Below are 18,685 nucleotides of genomic sequence, written 5' to 3' on the forward strand. Positions count from 1 at the left end.
CAGGGTACAGAGGACAAATAACAGTAGGAGTCACAGAAACAGATGGCTTTCATTGTGTTGCTCCTTCCAAAGATCTGGAAAAATCACTGCTGGAAAGCAGTATGGAGCTGATCACCTCTTTGGGATGGGCAGTACTGGTGAGGGCGATGGAATAATGAGCTTGTGTTGAACGAATGACACTTTATAAAACTCTGATTTCTTGAAATGAACTTCTTTTGACCTGCATTTTCACAGGGAAAAAGAAATAAAGCTGGACAAAAATGTTCTTCATTCTCATTGCTTATGGTTGAGACCTTGTCCCAGAGAGTTCCTGAGTAACACATTTGTTAAGAAAGGAAGCCTGGTTTCATTGAACTCTGCTGTGTATTGCCTTTGGGTTTGGAGGTTGCAGGGAGAAGTCATTTCTGGACGGGAAGAGGCAGCAATAACTTTGATGAATCTAAGCACAGGATTTCATAGAATCGTGGAATCCTAGATTGGTTTGGGCTGGCAGGCACCTTTCATCCAGTTCCAACCCCCTGCCACAGGCAGGGACACCTTCCACTAGCGCAGGTTGCTCCAAGCCCCTGTGTCCAACCTGGCCTGGAGCACTGCCAGGGATGGGGCAGCCACAGCTTCTCTGGGCACCCTGTGCCAGCGCCTCTGCTCACAGGGAAGAACTTGTGCCTGAGAGCTCATCTCAATCTCCCCTTTGGCAGGTTAAAGCTGTTTTCTGCTGCTGTGGAGGGCAGAAGCTGTGACCTTCCTGCCCAGGGTGCCCAACAGAGAGGATATGTGTCCGTGCAGGTGCCTGGGGTACAGTAGCCTTCTTAGGGACACTTGAGTGGTAAGAAGTGGGGCTGCTGCTTGGCAGAGCCACAAATACTGGCTTTTCCCTTCTGTTTTCCTGCAGCACTCTTATTACACATGTTTTAACCCATTCAACCCCACCTGCCCAGAGGTGGCCAGTACTGGAAGGAGCTGCAGGGCTGAGCAGAGCCTTGAAGTTCTCCTACCCCTATCTGCAGTCACAGGCAGGTCAGAACCATCTCCCACTTAAAATTATTCAGAGGAGCATGGTCACTGCTTCTGGCAGCAGCTCCTTATGCAGGAGAAGGCGCCTTGTTAGTGAAGCAGCGAGCAGCTGCTTCTGCATCCCTCCCTCCATCTCCTCCTCCATCTTAGCATCCCCCCCATGTAAAACTTCACCTCTTCTCACAGACAAGTGCTTTATCCTCAGAGTCATTTTATTACCAGTTCTGCTTTAGATTAAATGGGCCTTCAGTATATAAAAATAATGTATACAAATGAGCTGTTAATGTTTTACATTCCTGGCTTAAAGTCATTTATAAGTTACACATTCATTTCCCTTCCCTCCTCTCCCCTTCGAGCTTGCGGGTGGTACCGAGCCGGCACTTAGCATCTTACAGCAGGAAACAGCCACTGCTTGAGCTCTGCAGCATGACCTTACCCTGGTCTAAGAGCTGGGGCAAGCGAGGCCATTTAACAAACTAAATGCATTAAAGGTTAATTGTGAAGTGCATGGTTTGGAGTTACTCAGCAGCAGGGCAGGGGAGGAATTGAGTCCAGTGCAGTATGGGAGGATCGTGCAGCTCCTGCACCACTGCAGCAGTGACCTTGGAGCGGTTTAGGGTCGTGGTGGTTTGCTGAAGGGCTGGAGGCTGCCCCCTTCCTGCTGCTGGCTGCTTCCCGAGGGACCATGGTCACTATTGTCTCCAAGATGCTCCAGCCCCGACAGCAGGGGTGGGTGGCAATGAGCAGAGGTGAAGCCACCTCACAGAGACTTGAGGACAGTAAATCCTTGCCTCTGCTGCTGATTGTTGTAGCTACAGAGCCTGCCCTGTGGCGAGGAACAGCCCAGTGCTGCTCACCACAGCCTTCAGATCCCAGTGAGACCTTGTACGTGGGTATTCCAGCCTCTGCTCCACAGCACAGAGAAATTTAAAGGAAGACATATAAAATCACTGTAAAATAGCACCCCTGCCAGCCTCTGGGGCACGGGGTGTGCCCAGGGTGGGGTCTTTGCAGCAGGCTCCTCACTGGATTGGAGCTCCTTGGCTCTGCAGTGGAGGAGAACTTGGGTCTCAAAGGGCTCTACAAGGCCAGGGGAGATGGAAATGTGCAGGGATCGCCCTGGCTCCCAACCCTTGTCCCCTCCTGCAGCAGGAAACCAAAAGCACCAGCAAGCTGAAGAGCAGAGCACACCAGTGCAGTGCTGAGCCTGAGACAGGTGTGGAGCAGCTCTAGGGTAGAGATGGGCAGCCCCTCTTTTCCTTCCAGGACAATTTGAGCTCCTTTCTGTGCTCCCCTCTCCATGCGCATAGCCAGGAGGGTCCCCAGCCCTGCCTGCCTGGAGGAGAGGAGCTCAGAGGTGCCACTAAGAAAGCGCCGGGGGATCCTTGCGCCAGACCCAGGGGCATGCGGTGGGAGCTGGCACGCGAAGCTGGAGCAGCCAGGAGCGGGAGCTGTCCCGGTGCCCTGCGGTGTCCCATGGTCGTACCCTGGTCCTGGCCGCTGCAGCGCCGGCGCCGCTCACAGTGGGATTTCCGGCGTCGCCTGCAGGCTCTGCCCCGCAGCCCGTTTCTTGGAGCTGCCGCGGCCTTTGTCTGCGCGCCGGTACGGGTTGTTTCTCAGATCTGCACCGGGAGGAGCACGGAGACCGGCTGAGCTCCCCCTGCCCGCCCCGGACACATCACCCATCACTGCCCAGGAGGCACTCGTCTGGGTGTGAGGATGCTCAAGAGAAGCCAAACCAGCAGCACGAAGACGGGAGGAGCAGCAGCTACAACCAACCAGCCCCTGGAGCCCTTTCCCTTTGCTCTCCGGTGCCCAGCACTGTATCACGAGGCTGAGGCTGGTGCCGCAGTGCCCCGGGGTTGGCTCACGGTGTGGGGCAGAGCCCAGCTGATGTGTCACACACCCGGAGATGACAATGGGATAAGCCCGGGGAAGTGCCCAAGCCTGGCAGTCCCCCTCCCGCCCCTGTGCCGAGCCCCGCTGCCCCACATTACCTACAAAGGACTCTCCTCATTGAAGCTCACATCGCAGAAAAGCCGGGACGAGCGCTTGCCCGTCCGGGCTGTGAAAGGAACAGTTTTCAGAGCTGAGCAGAGACATCCAGAGAGACAACGAGGAGGAGGAGAGAGGAGGAGGAGAGAGGAGGAAAAAGCAGAAGAGGAGGAAAAGCTGTGAGACAGGGCAGGGAGCACTTGCACCACATGCGATGAGAAGGTGCTACAGGTAGGTTTGTTTCCACAATGGTGCTTTGTGTCCCTGCAGCTCCTGGCTGCAACAGGCCCCTGCAGTCCCCCATCACCAAGGGCGTCCCTGCTGCAGGGGGCAGATGTCTAGCCACTACCTGAAATAATCTCTCACCTGAAATAATATCCTCAATGGCCCCATCTTTTCCCTCATAGATAAGTGGCTCCTTCACCATCTGCTTCTTCTTCAGCTCGGCAATCATGTCCATCTGCTGCCGCTTGGCTTTCTGGATGGAAAGCTGCAGTGGGGACAGTGTGGAGTGAACAGCACGGCCTCCACTGCAACCCAAAGGGGATGGGGTGCCTTCACCTTCCCTCCCTCTCCTCCCCTCCCTCCCCAGGACCTGCTTTGCCCCTCCCCACTCCACAGCCTGCATGGAGCTGGAGCCTGGTACCCCACCAGCACAAAGACACTTGGGGCACCATCACCTCAGGCTGGTTCTCACTGCGAGGGGAGCCAGATCCTGCCTCTTTGGCTGCAGCCTCTTGTTTCTTCCACATCTCAATGTCCTGCTCTGCTTTCTTGGGAGAGACACAGGGAAGGTGTGCTGAGATGGGGAGTCCTGCTTCGGATCTGCACCACTCCCAGTCCCAGCCAAGCTCCAGCATCTCCAACTCCCCCAAATGGCATCAGTGAACACCACCAACTAGGGTCAGAGCCCTCCCAAGCCCAGGAATGGGGCAAACCCCATCCCCTCCTACCTTGTAGGCTTTGATGAATCGCATGAACATGGGGAAGAAGGTGGTGGGGGGACTGGTCTTGGGGCTCTCCCCAAAATACTCCACAGCTGACTCATATGCCTCCTGTGGGCAGAGACACCTTGATTTGGGGGGCTGGGCAGTGGTGCCACATTGCCCACTTCTTCCCCCCAGCATCTCCCACCTTGCCATCCCCTTTCACATTCCCCCCAGCTCCTGCTTCTCCTACTGGGGCAGAGGTGGGAGCACCCTGGATGTCCCCATGTAGAAATGAGGGGCCCAGTCCTGCCCCACAACCCTGCATTGCCTGCAGTACCCACCTTGGCGGTTTTGCTGTCAGCTTGCAGTTTCTCCATCACCTCCGAGTTGACCTTGAGGAAGTCCTTGAGCACGGGGCTGTCATCCTGCCGCATGAACTCCTTGCGGGTGAGCTCCATGCCCTGCTGCAGGCCCCGCACGTCCTGCAGCACGCTGTCCAGGGACACTGCAGGGAGGGCAGCAGTGCCGGGGTCAGGGCAGGCTTGGGGACTCCCAGTGCTCAGGCTACAACCCCAGCCTGGTACCCACCTGTGCCTGCCTTGTCGAGGAAGTGCAGCTCAGTGTGGAAGCCAGTCAGCCCAGGGTACTTCTCCGTGATCACCCGCACCAGGTAATGCAGCAGCGTCTGCTTGCGGTCAGTCGACTTCATCTCCAGGAGCTGGGAGAGCAGCGTCAGCCCCAATCCGCATCCACCACCCCACCTCACCCCTGCTCAGGGCAGGCTCTGAGGGTCCTTCATCCCCATGGCTGGTTCTGCATCCCTCAATCTCCCCATATGTGGTCTCTGCATCCTTAAAACCCCACAGCTAGGTCCTGTGTATCTCCATCCTTTTATCTTTTCCCCATGCCTCTCCAACTATATAGATGGTCTCTTCATCCCTGCATTCCCACAGATTCCTATGTTACTCCATCCCCACAGCTGGTCCCTGCATCCATAAAGCTGCTCCTCTTGCCTCTCCAAACCCTATAGCTGGTCCCTGCATCCCTCCATCCCCACAGCTGAATCCTGTGTCCTTCCACACCTATAGCTGGGTCCTTGCATCCTTCCATCCCCACACCAGGTTCGCATGTCCCTCCCTCCCCGGGTGTTTCTGTGCTGACCCTACCGCATCGAGGCTCTGCAGTCGGAAGCCATAGGCTGCCCCACGCTTGCTGCTGTTCATGTAGTTCCCAAAGGCCAGGACAATCTGTGGAGGCACAACTCAGGGACACAACCCAGCATGGATGGGGCACCCTAGGGGGATCACAGTGCCTACAGCCACCCTGCGGGCACCCATCCCACCCCAACTCCCCCCCATCAGGGCTACCACACCCCAAACTCCTTACCTCGAGGATGTTGCGTAGTTTGCTGGAGGACTTAAGGGACATGGATGCAGCAATGATGGCATTGAGTTGCTGTGGGTGAAAGAAGTGTGTGAGCCCCGCTGCAGGGTGTCAGCCCCTCCCAGCACCCACAGCCCCCATGTCCCTCCCCGGCACCCACAGGCATGAGCAGCTGGGCCGTGTCACTGAAGTTTCCCAGGAAGATCATGACATTCATGCGCTCAGCCAGGCGCGGGATCTTGCTGAACCGGATCATGAACTGGTCCTCGTCTGAGAGCTCCTCCGGTGGCTGCTGCTCCTGCTCGAACTTCCCAATGAGCATCCGCTCATACTCCGTGGGCAGGAAGCGCAGCAGCAGCTCCAGGAAGTCAAGGCTCAGGGCTTGCTGGTCATACCTGCAGGTGGTGGGAAGCCCCCAGTGCAGTCAGACCCTTCAGCAGGTCCCTCAATCCCGCTATCACCCACGGCTGGTTCCCATCTTCCCTCCATCCCCATGGCTGGTCACTGCATCCCTCTATCTCTCTGTATCTGGTGCTATCCCACCAACCCCAGCACACCCCACATCACCCCGACCCTTTGGTATAGCTGAGCTTGCACCCAACCACCTCCTGACCTTCTCCCATCAAAGGGGGACACTCACGTCTCAATAGCTGTGCAGATGTCCTGGATGCTGCAGCCACCCTTGCGGAGGGTGATGGCCAGGTTCTTGGCTCGGTTGGACTCCATGAGAGTGACCTTGTTGGGAGCCTTCTGTGTGGCCTTCACCTTGAGGACACTGATGTCCAAGCCAGGGCCCTGCGCCTTGGTCTTGAACTGCTCTTCAAAGTCACTCATGTCCAGCTCCTGTGGGGAGACAGGGCTGAGGGCTCGGCAGGAGGTGACACAGAACATCTGGGATGAGGATGGGGCCAGAGGACCAGGGCAAGGGGGAAAGGAATGAGAGAATGAAGGTAGGGCAAAGGGGTGAGGTCAGGCTGAAGGGGTGAGGATGGAGCAAGGAAACAAGGACAGCAACAAGACAAGGGGGTGAGGAGGGGATGAGGGGGGGCAGAGGATGAAGATGCAAAAGATGACATGGACAGGATGTGAGGATGACGATGGAGCAAGGGGTGACAGGAGGATGGTAGATCCCAAGTTGTCCCTCTCCATGGTGTCAAGGAGCTGCTCCAGCCTCCCGCAGCCACATTGCACCTAGATGCGTGCAAGGGTGGCACAGGAGCAGCCTCAGCATGGATGCAGCGTGTACTTGGACATTGGCCTGTGCCTGGACCCCCCCAGAACCCCCATGTCCTCACCTGCAGCACCTTCTCGTCATTGAGCTCATTGAAGACAGTGCCATCGATCTGGCTCGGCTTCAGTGCCACCCAGTTGAAGACGGGCATGCGGAACTTGGTCTGGATCGGCTTCTTCAACTTCACTGCACAGTGATGGGGAGGGGGGATGCATCACAGGATGGGGGTTCCCAAACCCACCCCAGAGTGCTCCCAACCCTCTCCTGGTGACACCCCCACCACTGCTAGGTCACACTCACCTGAACCACTGCCAGCACTGGGGGCATCCAGCCCCGCTGGGAGGGCCCCCCCACCGAGGGGGAGCAGTGGTGGAGGCGGGGGGAGGTCCCTCTCCAGGGTCTCCGGGACTGGTGGAGGTGGGGGGGGCACTTGGGTACCTGGGAGCGGAGGGGCCAGGGTGAGGCCGGTGCCTGTGGGCAGGGGGGGTGCAGGGGGCACCGGGAGGCTGCGACCAGCCCCCGGCAGCGGGGGTGGTGGTGGAGGTGGGGGGGGGAGCGAGGGGGTGGCTGGTGCTGGAGGGGGAGATGGGGCTGGAGCTGGGGCTGGATCCAGAGCTGGAGCATCTGCAATGGAAAGAAGTGGATGTGATGGTAGCAGTGCAGGACATGGTGCCACCACCACCTTCCCTCTGCCACTGAGTGACTCTTCATCCCTAGTCACATCCCCACACTCCTGCCTCAGTTTCCCTGCACAGAGGTACACTGACACCCTTCTCCTGTCCACTGGGAAGGGACATCCTGGGCTGCCACTACGTCCCCGCATCTGTGTTACCTGTTCCGGTGGTGGTGGTGGTCTCTCGGGTAACCACGGGGGCTGCTGTTGTTTCTATGACAACGGGGACAATTTGGATGGCGACGTCTCCATCGGGCCCACGCAGGATCTGCACCAAGCCCTTCTCCTCCAGCTCCACCAGCCGCCGCTCCAGCGCCAGCCGGTAGCACTCCTGGGGCTGTGGGGCTGGCGGGCTGGATGCCTGTGGTGGGCTCAGCTGCTCCTGCAGTGGTGACAAGCCCCGGCTCATCACTGGTGTCCTGCTGCACCCCTCAAACCCCAGTCCTCTGGGCATCCATCCCTTCCTCCAGCACTGGGTGCTCACCCGCAGCGCCTCCAGCTCCTGCCGCGCCTGGCTCAGCTGCTTCTCCAGCTCCGCTATCTTGGCCATGGAGTCGTTCTCTGCATCCTGCAGCTTCTCTGTCAACTGCAGGGAGATGAGGCGACGTCGCTCAGCACCAGCCCCAGCCCTCCCTCAGGATTTGCGTCAGCAGCTCCTGCCCACATGCCCACATCCCACCTGGTTGACGTGCTCCTGCAGCTCTTCCATGTGCTCCAGCACAGACATCTTGGTCTCCGAGTCCTCCAGCATGGCCCCCACATCAAAGACATTGTCCAGGTAGGCTTGGATCTGCACCTGCAGCTTGTCACTCTCGGTGAGACGGAGGCTCTGCCATGGGACAGCCAGTGACACTGTCACTGCTGGTGGTACCCCCCCCAGCACCCACCCACCTCTGGCATCAGTGCTCAGCACTGGAGTGGTGCAGGATCACCCACCTCCAAGTACTGGTCCAGCCCCAGGTGGGTGAACTCGTATTGCAGGAACACACGGAAGTTCATGTTCTCCACTGAGTGCACCACAATGTTGATGAACTGCATGCAGGCCACCTGCAGGACAGGCACCACTCAGCACAGCAGTCATAGAATCATAAAATGGGCTGGGTTGGAAGAGATCTTAAAGTTCCAATCCCCTGCCACAGACAGGGACACCTTCCACTAGAGCAGGTTGCTCCAAGCCCCATCCAACCTGGCCTTGAACACTGCCAGGGATGGGGCAGCCACAGCTTCTCTGGGCACCCTGTGCCAGCGCCTCAGCATCCTCAAAGGGAAGAACTTCCTTATATCTAACCTAAACTTCCCGTTTCAGTGTCAACCTATCACCTTGTGTCCTATCACTTCAGTCTCTGAGGAAGAGCCCCTCTCCAGCATCCTTGTAGCCCCCTTCAGACACTGGAAGCTGCTCTGAGGTCTCCATGCAGCTTCCCTTCTCCAGGCTGGACAGCCCCAGTGTTCTCAGCTTGTCTTTGGGGACATAGTGCCTGGGGACTGCACAGTGGGTCAGTGGCCCATGGGGACATGGTGCCCCTGAGAAATGCATGGTGGTTTTGCTGCCCTGGGGCTACGGGGACCTGGGGAAGGACCAGTGGCTCAGCAGCCCTTGGGGACACAATGCCCTGGGGACAGAACAACAGCTTGGCAGCCTTTGGGACATGGCACCCACATGACAGCACAGTGGGTTGGTCGCCCCTGGGTAGACAGTGCCCTGGGGACAGCAGAGCACCAGCCCCACCAGCCACTCACCATGAAGTCGATGTTGGTGTCCTCGTTTCGGAAATACTCCATCAGCTTCTCGAAGCGGTTCTTCTCCCCGCAGACCTGGGTGGGAGCAGAGGGCTGAGGACCCAGAGGGACACTGCTGGGGGGGCACCCACAGAGGTAGCAGGGCAGAATGCTGCCTGGCACCCAGTCCAGCTGGGATGTGGCCCTGGGGACACGCGCTTGGCATTGGGACATCAAGCCCAAAGGCTGGAGCATCAAGATGGGCATTTTCAGGACTCTGCCACACATAGGGAAACTGAGGCACAAACCCAGCAGAAGCACAGGTGCCAGTGTGGGGACTGTGTGTCCCTGCTGGGGACTCACCTCCTTGAAGTTGTCAAAGGCTGCCAGGATGATGTCGTGGCCACCTCGGACCAGGCAGACAGCAGCCAGCAGCTCCAGCACCAACGCTTTGGTTCTGTGGAGATGGGGTGTGAGAGGGTCAGGGCTTTGGAGTGGACAATGGGCAAGGGGGAACAGGGGACAGGTCCTACCTGGCATTCTTGTTGTTGAGGCTCAGGGTGATCTCGTTGACACAGGCTGGGTGGTTCATCACCAGGCTGAATCCAGACTTGGGGAAAAAGGAGCATTAATGGGATTGTGCATCCTGTCCCCACCTCAGGGATGCTCTGGGATCTTGGGACATCCTCATTCCACATCTCCACTAGATGTGAGAACATCTCAGAGCAAGGGGATGAAGAATGGGTCCCATCCCAAACCATGACCCTGAAGATGGACCTGCAGTGGCTGGAGACTTTTGGGGAGCCCTCTCCCACCTGGTAGTTCATGATGGCACGGAGACACATGATGCAGACATGGACATCGTCCTTCTGGCTGACCAGGCGGGAGTTTCTCAGTGCCTTCCTGCTGTGTGAGGGGTTCAGCCTGGGAGGCAAGGGGGCAGCTGAGCGTGGCCAGGGTTAGGGGGGCACAGTGCAAAGCAGGGTGGGCACAGAGCACGGATGGGTGACAGCAGGGATGGGGGAACAGCAAGGAATCCAGGAGGTTGCATCCCCACAGGAGAGATCCCCATATCCCTGCCCATCTCCAAGCCCTTGGGCTGGTGTGGTGATGGGGGTGGGATGGAGGCCGGGTGGTCTCGGAGGCTCACCGGAGCGGATAGGAGCTGCCGAGTGACCTGGGGCTACTGTCCCCATCACCTCCCGGGGCACTGCAGGGAACGCTTGGGTGGATGTGGCGGAGGAGAGTGTGGATGTGCTGATTCGAGAGGCAGCAGCTGGAGGCGCATTAGAGCCTGCAGGACAGGAGGAAGAGACAGGGCTCCCGTGTCGCCTTCCCCCCCCGGCTTGGGGACACAGGCTGGGGACAAGGGTCGTGACCCGCTGAGGGTGCCACGTCACTCCTGACCTGTCCATGGGGCCGGTGGGACACCTCGGCTCCCCTGGAGCTGCTGGCAGGCGGCGAGGGACCCCCATGGTCCCCATGGTGCCGTGTTAATGGCTCCCAATGTGACTGTGGTGGTGTGTCCTCTGGCCCCCCACCCGCTGGTGACCAGCATCGGGGTCCCACTGGGGTGTCGCCGTCCCACCAGTACACCCTGGGCCCGTCACCTACCGTCAGTGCATTCCCAGGCAGCGTGCAAGAGAAAAGCAGGTTAAAGGGGGCTGCAGGGCGAGAGGTGCCAAGCGAAAGCCAGAGCCACCAGGACCAGCTATGGGGGCACAGACCTGCTCCTCTGTGCTGGTTTTAAATCAGGAAGGTGTAATTTGCCCCCCAAAGTCTCAATTTTTTTGCTTGTTCATAGGTTTTTCCCAGAACATGCCACAATGCTTCCACTGGGGGCTTGATCCAGCCCATCTCCCAGCAGGGTTTATCCTGGGTATGTGGCTTTGTCCCCTCCAAACCAGCCCTGGGGACCCATTGATAGGACCAAGCCTGCATCCCCCGGCCAAGCCCCTCTCCGAGCACAGCGCAGCCTGGGTGCAGCAAAGCAGAGAGCAGGGAGGGATACGGCGCAGGGACTGGGGGGGGGGGAGCAGCTGGGGACAGGACCGCGCATTACCTTACAGTGAGGTGCCGCGCTCTGCAGGAGCCCTGGGTGGGGGACGAGGAGTTGCTTTTGTTCAGGTCCTCCAGTGACCGATCCAGGACCTTGCCCTTGTCAGAGCCTGGGCTGTCATTCTCAGAGCTCTCCATGTCATACCTGGTGGCCCATGAGGACACAGGGACCAGTGAGATGTGGCACCCCAATAGGGGTCCCCAGGGCTGGGGATGCTGAGAATGCTCTGCTCAACCCCAGCCATAGGTCCATCACTCCAGTTATGAAGGAGAGCACCCCAGAGTCCCCACTCTGTGTCCTGGGGGAGTCTGATCCCACCCTTGGGAAGGGGCAGCTGGTGGGCAGCCAGACATACGCAACAGAGCACTGGGCGAAGGCAAGATATTCCAGCAGCACGTCCAGCCCCTTGTTCTCCTCGTTGAGGAACTCCTGGACCCAGCTGTGGGATGCAGAAGATTGGTTGGCTCCACCAGCCCTTCTCATCCTCCCTTTCTACCCCTCCAGAACCTCAGCAGAGCCACCTCTTGGTCAGAGGTCCCCAGCAAGGGTGGGACACACTGGGGACATGAGGTGGTGCCTCTTGGAGGCAGGTGGGTACCACAAAGACCCCCATTCCTGCTGCACGGGGACACAGACCAAGGACTCCACAGCCACCACTGCCACTAAGACAGGACAACCTGACCGTAGGTGGTGAGACCATGGGCACCCCTGGCTCAGCACCCACCACACAACAAGGGGTCAGGGCACAAAGGCTGGGGGCCAAGGTCCGTTCTGGCATCCAGGGAGTACCAGAAAGCCAAGACGAGGTTGAAGCCCTACAGCACCCACGACACAGCTAGCTGCTTCAGCACCCCCATCATGCCGTCAGTCACCCCAGATGGGTGGGATGAGGTAACATACCCACACCAGAAGTGGATGCCTGTCCCTGTCCCAGTGATGCTGGGGACAGCAGCAATGGCTGGTGACAACAAGGACACTTCCATTCTTACCCGATGTAGTTGGTCCTCAAGGAAATCTCCAGCTCTCGGAGCACCTGTGTTGACTCCTGCACTCGCCTCTTGAACTGTGGGACATGGAGAGCCGTTGGCACTGTCCCTACACCCGACCCGGGTGGCGACATGGGGTGCAAGGGAGAGCACTCACCTTCCTGCTTACGCCACCCGTGTCCAAGTAGCTCTTCAGCTTCTGGATGTAGGCAGACGGTGGGTTCTTCACCTGGAAACGCTCCTACGAGCCCCGCACAGAAGCTGAAACCACCCAGCCGCGGCACAGGAACGTGCCACCATCCCACACCAGCCACCATGTCCCTGTCCCCACCCTGCACTGACCAGTGTTTAATCAGGTTAATGAGGCAGTGAATCACTAATGGAGATGGATGTCGGTGCTTGGCACTATGAGTGACACTGGGGGACAGGGACAGCATGGAGGATGCTGTGACATCCAGACCTCACCTGGTCACAGATGAGCTCCCACTTCTTCTCATTGTCATACTGGTTGAGCAGCTTCATCTTGTCCGGGGGCAGGTTCATGGACTTCTGTGGGGTGATGGGTGTCAGGGTTGGGGGTACCCTCAAAAACACCCCCCCTGGGGCTGTAGCACCCGCAGCTTGCTCAGCACTGGGTGTCCTAGCTCAGCAGTGGGATAATAGGGACATCAGCGGAAGGATGGGGACACCAGTGGGATGCTGGGGATGCTGGTGAGGACACTGGTGGGATGATAGGGACACTGGCAGGGACACCAGCATGATGATGAGGACACCAGTGCCTTAGGGCACTGGTATCAGGGGATGGGGATACCACCATTCCCAGGATGTTAGCATGCCACCAGACATGGACCCACCAGCAACATCCCCATCTGGGGGTCCCCAAGGGGGAGGACAGAGGGTATTAGTGGGGGACAGGAGAAAAAACTGGACCTATCCACCTGTGTCATGATGCTCAATGCTCCCAGCCTCAGCCAGCCCAATCGTGGCAGAGCTACTTGGGGTGAGGGATGGGGACACAGGCTGGTGACACACTGAAGAACCCAGGAGTTAAGCCCTGATCGAGGGTGATGGCCACCCCTGACCCACCCCCACCCCCCCCCCGCCCCCCCAAACTGGCACATGATGAGCCCAGCTGGTGAAATCAGTGTTCCTTTAGAGACCTGGTGTCAGGTCAGGGTCTGGAGCATCACCACATCCCTCTGTGCCACCATGGCACAACTCTGGCCCCCACTGCCTCCCGGGGCCCTGCCGGCAGGATGCGTCGTGGTTTCCGCTCTCCAAACGGCAGGAGGCGGCTGCCAAACCTGCTCTACAGCACAGCGAGGCCTCGGAGCAGCTCCTGCCCCTGCGGTGCGCAGGGGACACAGCGGGTCCCTGAGGGACACCATGGGGAGTGCAGCAAAGCCTTTAATGGCGCACCCACCATGGCCTGGGCCATGTCGGGAGCTCAGCTCAGGTCATGGGTGATTGAATTTCCCAAAAGACCCCTTTCTTGGTGACCCAGCCCCTAGAGAAAAGCAGGAGTTGAGTCTTGCCTTGGGCAAGCTGGCATGAGGGCACGTGGAGGCAATGGGCAGCCCTTAACAACCTTAATGTTGCCCTTAACCACCAGTTTTGGGGTGCCCTGATGAGGTGGTTGAGGATGGGGCTGGGGACACCTATGTCCTTGGGGGAAAAAAGGCATCTCACAGAGGTTTGGTTGCCCACAGAGGAGCAGGTCCAAGAGGAGAGGTGCCACAGTGGTGGACAGGAACCCCAGCGCCTGCCTCCACCAAGGACCTGTCAAACTGCTTTTGCAGGAAGCCAAAACCGTGAGATGTGGGTGGAGAGGAGCCTGGGGGATGGATTGCACAGGGATGGTGAAATTAGGCTGCTGTCAGAAATAGCCTTGTTGCAAAGCCACCGGGGCTGGACTTAAGATGCTGGGTGGGTCCCAGGCTGAATGAGGGGGCAGCAGCACCCAACATCCCCTTTGCTGGGGAGCCCCATCCTTGTGGTCCCCTTGGGGTGGGTAAGACCTTCCAGGAGGGTCAGACCAAGGCACACAGCTGTACCAAGAGGGACCATGCACCCGAACACCCAGGGCTCTGGCAGCACTCGTGGCACCCTCAGTGGGGCACTATTGAGTGTCCTTAGCAGAGAGGGGATGGTGGCACTTGCCACATGGACCATCTCTTCTAGTGTCCATGTGTGAGACCTGGAAAAACCAGGACCAAGAGCCAGCTGTGAGACAGGACTTCTGGTGGGTTCCCTACCACAAAGATACAGGCAGGGCAAGGGGATGCTGGGGAATGTCTCTGCAGAGGTGGCTCTGCCACCAAGCCTTGTGGTCCCTTCCTTGCCAGCAGGGCTGCCTGGGGTGGGTGGCAGGATGTGGCATGGTTTGGGTACAAACTGGGTGGTGGCTGCATCCCGCCAGGGCCCGGGCACAGTCACGTGGTGCTGGGGGAGGAAGTGGCTCCTCTGTGGTCCCCAGTAGCACGAAGAAACCAGTTCTCATTTCCTGCTGTGGGGGGTGCGGGGGAACTGGTGCTGTGGGAGGTGTGGGGCAGGGCAGGTGATGTGGGGCAGGGCTGGGTGGGAGGCATGGGATAGGGCAGCAGCAGAGCACCCATGGAAGTGTCATTGGAAAGACTTAGTCCTCCTCGGGGGACAAAGATGGTGGGGCCATGGGGACTTGCCGCCAGCAACCATGTCCCACCTCCAGTCATCCAGCACCTTCCATCTGGCACCAGCACTCTCATCCCACCCTGGTGTAGGGCTTCCCCAGCCTGGCAGCAGCATCATTGTGCAGATGCCACCAAATGTATCCCACCAACTCTTCTGGGACACACAGAGTGCCATGGAGCCCACAGTGCCATCCCACCCATGCCCAGCACTAGGATTCTGTGGGCTGGGACCTTCTACCTCAGCCAACACTGGCTGCTGACCAGAGCTGGGCTATACCCTACACCTTAAACTAAAACTGGGAGGAGGCAAACCAGCACATTCATCATTTTCTGGTACAAGAAGTCCTTTGTGTCACAGCACCCACACGGGGCAGCCGCTGGGGTGGGGATGGAGCTATTTTGAGTGTCAAACACCTTCCTTTGTTCCACACGCGAGCAGGTAGAGCTGAGCTGGGTTCTGCACCAAACCCCAACGCAAAACAGTTCAAAGCATCCTTCACAGAAGCGTTTGCTCAGTAAAACACTGATGGGCAGGAGTGAAAACCAGGCTGAGGCCAGGGAGCAGCGTTTCTGGGGCATGTGGAAGATGTGCATCCATAGGGGTGGAAAGCCTTGATGGCATGTGGCATGCGAGAGAATCCCAGTCCAGACACTGGGTAACAACCAGCCCACCATTGGGAAGGAGCTGGAGCATCCTGAGATGGTTGTTTAGGGGTTGTAGAGGACCAATGTCACCAGGTACCTGCGCTGGTGGCCACTGGAGCACACCACTCCAGGGTACTCCCTCCACCCCTCATGGCCAGAGAGCACAATGCTCTCATCCAAGGGTGTTTGGGACATGCTCAGGCCAACAGCACCAACCATACCATGATGCCCCCTTCAGTGACCCCAACTGCCATCAGACCCATCTTCCTGCCTCTTACCAAGACACAGCACTGGGCATGCAGCAGGATGAGGCTCATCAAGGGCTCTTCTGGCCCCTGGCATGATGCTTGCAGGACCAGCTCATCCTGCCAGGGACTCCCTATATCCATCCAAGTTCAAACCTGCTAAGTGCTAGGCAGGGACAAGCCGGTGGAGGAGCAGAGGATGGCCGGATCCTGCTGCGAGGGTGGTGAAGAGCGGGGGGGGGAAGCTGCTCCCAGCACATTGGAGAGACGAGCCTGATCCAGCCACCTTGCCCACATTCCCACTGGCTGCCTGCCTACCCACCCTGTGCAGGAATGCCCTCTGGAGATAGCCTGATACGGGACCATGGAGGTGATACCTGCACCAGGACACCCTCCTCTGTCAACCAGGCCCTGATCCAGCCACGTACAACAGCTCCCTTCCTATCCAGGGCCCACATCCCCTATGGGGATGGCTGGACTTGGCCACCATGCTGGGACTGGGCTGGGGAGGGATCCAGAGGAATGCTGAGCATCAGTCAGCTGAGACTGACACTACGGCCAGGGTTCACTGGTGACCAGTTGCACTGCTGGGGCCAACAGTACAGCTGCAAACATCTGCAAACATCTGCAGTGGTTACGTTTGCCATGTTCTCCCCCAGGTCCCGGGAGAAGAGGCAGCAAAGCCCCCACCAGCAAACCCTCCTGGCCAGAGGCAGTCCCCATCCCCCTTAGCTGCCAGCCCCAACACTCCAGCTGAACCCTCGGAGATGTTTTCAGCCTCATCTCCACCATCCCCTTGCCCCACAGTTTGATTTGTATATTCCCAATTGCTACCTCTTGACATGCAAAAGGGGGGAAAATCCTGACTGCTCCAAGCAGGAGCATCTCCATCCCAGCGGCAAAGGTGCTCTCTTTCCTCCACTCCATCCCAAAATGCCACCTTGGCACATCCCAAACCACCTGGCACAGAGACAGCCCTCCTGTTGCTCTGCCAAAGAGGCATCTGCCACTGTGCCTTAGCTGGGAAGAAGTCAGTTTTGGGGAAATAAAACTGAATTCCCCATTTCTTGGCAGGTGGAGGGTTTATCCATCCCCTTCCTGGTGGCAGTTCGGATTCCCCTGGGCTCCAAGGTTGACTATTCTGCCAGCTCTCCCAGTCTGGGGTGTCCAGCCCAAAACTGGTTTACACCGACATGCTCTCACAGCAATACTGTAACCGGGGCAATGTGTTTGATCTGGATCATGCTCCACTGAGGGATTCCCAGCCCATCATGTCCTGCTCCATCACTGATCTCACAAGCTCAGGAGGTGGGAAGATGCAATCCTGAGTTAAGGAATGTGGTCAGGGTGAGTGGAGGGATCCCCCAGCCACCGTCCCCTGGGGGTTCTGCTGCCTCCCCCACCAGCAAGAAGGAGGAAGGGAACCTGCTGAGGGAGGAAGCGAGACTGGGACAGCAATTTCACAAGAGACCCAGTTCCCGTCTGGCCAGACCCCAGCCCCATGGCTGTCCCCAGTTTTCCCTTGGGAAGGAGGCAGGGCAGGTGGCGCTGAGGTCCTGGGGCAGATAGTCCCCCTTTTCCAACCTGCTGCAGTCTGGCCAGGTGGGAAGCGCCATTTTCTGAGGCCTCGCAGCAGCAGCGGAAGCACCCAAGGTCCCCACTGCCTGTCCCCTCCTGCCACCGCCGCTGCGGCACCCGGGAGCCACCACCAGTGCCACCACCCAGCTCAGCCACCCGCCACCCTCCATCAATGGGCATCCCACAGCATGTCCCTCTCCATGGGGATTCTGGGGTTCCCATGTGGATCCCCACCCTGCAAAGCTCTTCACCATCAGCTGCAATTCCCACCCCCAAACAATCCTCCTATAAACACCACAAGATAAAAAAGCTCCACAATAATTATCACCTGGGGCTGGCAAGATCCCACCGAGCAAATCCTGGCGTAAAGGTATCTGTGGAGCTTTTGCCCATGGCTGCTCCTGGCACAGCTGTCTCCCAACAGGGGATCAAGGGAGTAAAGCAGCATATTTTTTCCCTGCTCCCAGCCTGACCCTCCACTACAGAGCATCTTTGGGAAGGGCAGGGATGTGGGATGGAGCATGTCCTGGCTCCCATGAAGGGACCGCAGCCTGCTTGGTGCGAAGGTCACGGCCGGCTGCCCCGCTCAAGGACGGAGAACAGGCAAGAGCTGATCCCCTGCAGCTCCGAGCTGCCATCCCATGGGAACGCAGCTTCGGCATCGCCCTTCGCTCATCCCGCAGCCGGAGCTGGGGAGGCTGGGAGCAATGCCGGTGGTTTTTCCAAGGGGATAACAGCATCAGTAATGAGGATGAGGCTTTTCCACCCACAGCACCGGTTGCCTGCAGCACGCTGCCTGGCCCAGCCGCTGCCGGCTCCCGCCATGGAGACCTGGGATCAACTCAGATATTTCAGGCTGGGTCCCCCCTCCATGAGCGGCAGCCCCGCTGTGGGGCAGGTCGAGCATGACCAGGCGTGACAGAGGAACAATTATTATTAATCTTAGGGATAATAATTAATAACCGAATCAAATGCTGACTGTGATAACGGGACTGTCGCAGCTGTAAGGGTCCCCCCGTCCCCGCTCACCAGGACGCGACCGAAGCGCTCCTCCAGCTCGGCTACGGCGGGCATGGGCTGCCGGGCGGGCGGTGCGGTGGCGCTCGGGGGGGCGGCGGGAGGCCGGGGGTCGCGGCTCTCCCCCCCCGACGGCCCCCCCTCCATGCCCCCGGCCGCATTGCCCATGGCCGGGCTGGGTTCGGGGGTGTTGCTGCTCCTCCCCCCGCTCCGAGGCTGCTCTTAGCCGTTTGCAACTTCGCCGGAGCGTTATCGCGCTGCTAACGCCTCCCCCCACCCGCCACCCCGCCCCGGCGGGCAGGGCTTCACCGGCCCTGCCCCGGCAGCAGGAACCGACCCCGGCGCTCGGACCGCAGCGCGGGGCTGCACCGCTGCCCGCTGCCTCCTGCCCTGTCCCGGCTGCTGTCAGCTTGTGCGACCTTAGCATTTGATTTCATTTGTTAATTTAATATTTTAATTTTAGTAAGTTTATTATTTTATTTCACTTAATTTCATTTTCTTTTCTTATTTTTAATCTTATTTTATTATTTTATTCTATTTTT

General features: G+C 58.6%; 1 protein-coding gene across 3 annotated transcripts; it reads right to left on the reverse strand.

Moving 5' to 3' along the window:
- Positions 1–1,208: 1,208 nt before the first annotated feature.
- FMNL1 (formin like 1) lies at positions 1,209–18,389 on the reverse strand. 3 transcript variants are annotated; one of them, XM_057410037.1, is made up of 28 exons: positions 18,156–18,389; positions 12,455–12,538; positions 12,147–12,230; positions 11,993–12,066; positions 11,359–11,442; positions 11,007–11,147; positions 10,095–10,220; positions 9,760–9,868; positions 9,478–9,554; positions 9,308–9,401; positions 8,966–9,040; positions 8,162–8,272; positions 7,905–8,054; positions 7,710–7,811; positions 7,385–7,607; positions 6,853–7,176; positions 6,617–6,738; positions 5,962–6,164; positions 5,482–5,716; positions 5,325–5,393; positions 5,105–5,185; positions 4,527–4,656; positions 4,280–4,443; positions 3,963–4,064; positions 3,690–3,782; positions 3,376–3,499; positions 3,012–3,103; positions 1,209–2,636 (listed from the first exon to the last, which is right to left on the reverse strand). In XM_057410037.1, exons 1-27 carry the CDS (start codon positions 18,309–18,311, stop codon positions 3,012–3,014), a joined length of 3,429 nt encoding a protein of 1,142 aa, XP_057266020.1. In that variant the 5' UTR covers positions 18,312–18,389; the 3' UTR covers positions 1,209–2,636. The 3 variants fall into 3 exon arrangements, with proteins under 3 accessions (XP_057266020.1, XP_057266022.1, XP_057266021.1); XM_057410039.1 differs by lacking the exon at positions 10,095–10,220 and having other exon boundaries at positions 18,156–18,388; XM_057410038.1 differs by lacking the exons at positions 3,012–3,103; positions 10,095–10,220 and having other exon boundaries at positions 18,156–18,388.
- Positions 18,390–18,685: the final 296 nt, after the last annotated feature.

The sequence above is a fragment of the Pezoporus wallicus genome, unplaced genomic scaffold, assembly GCF_028554395.1.
Source record: "Pezoporus wallicus isolate ANWC-B61680 ecotype Strahan unplaced genomic scaffold, APGP_CSIRO_Pwel_v1 contig_8725, whole genome shotgun sequence".
NCBI classification, from domain to species: domain Eukaryota; kingdom Metazoa; phylum Chordata; class Aves; order Psittaciformes; family Psittacidae; genus Pezoporus; species Pezoporus wallicus.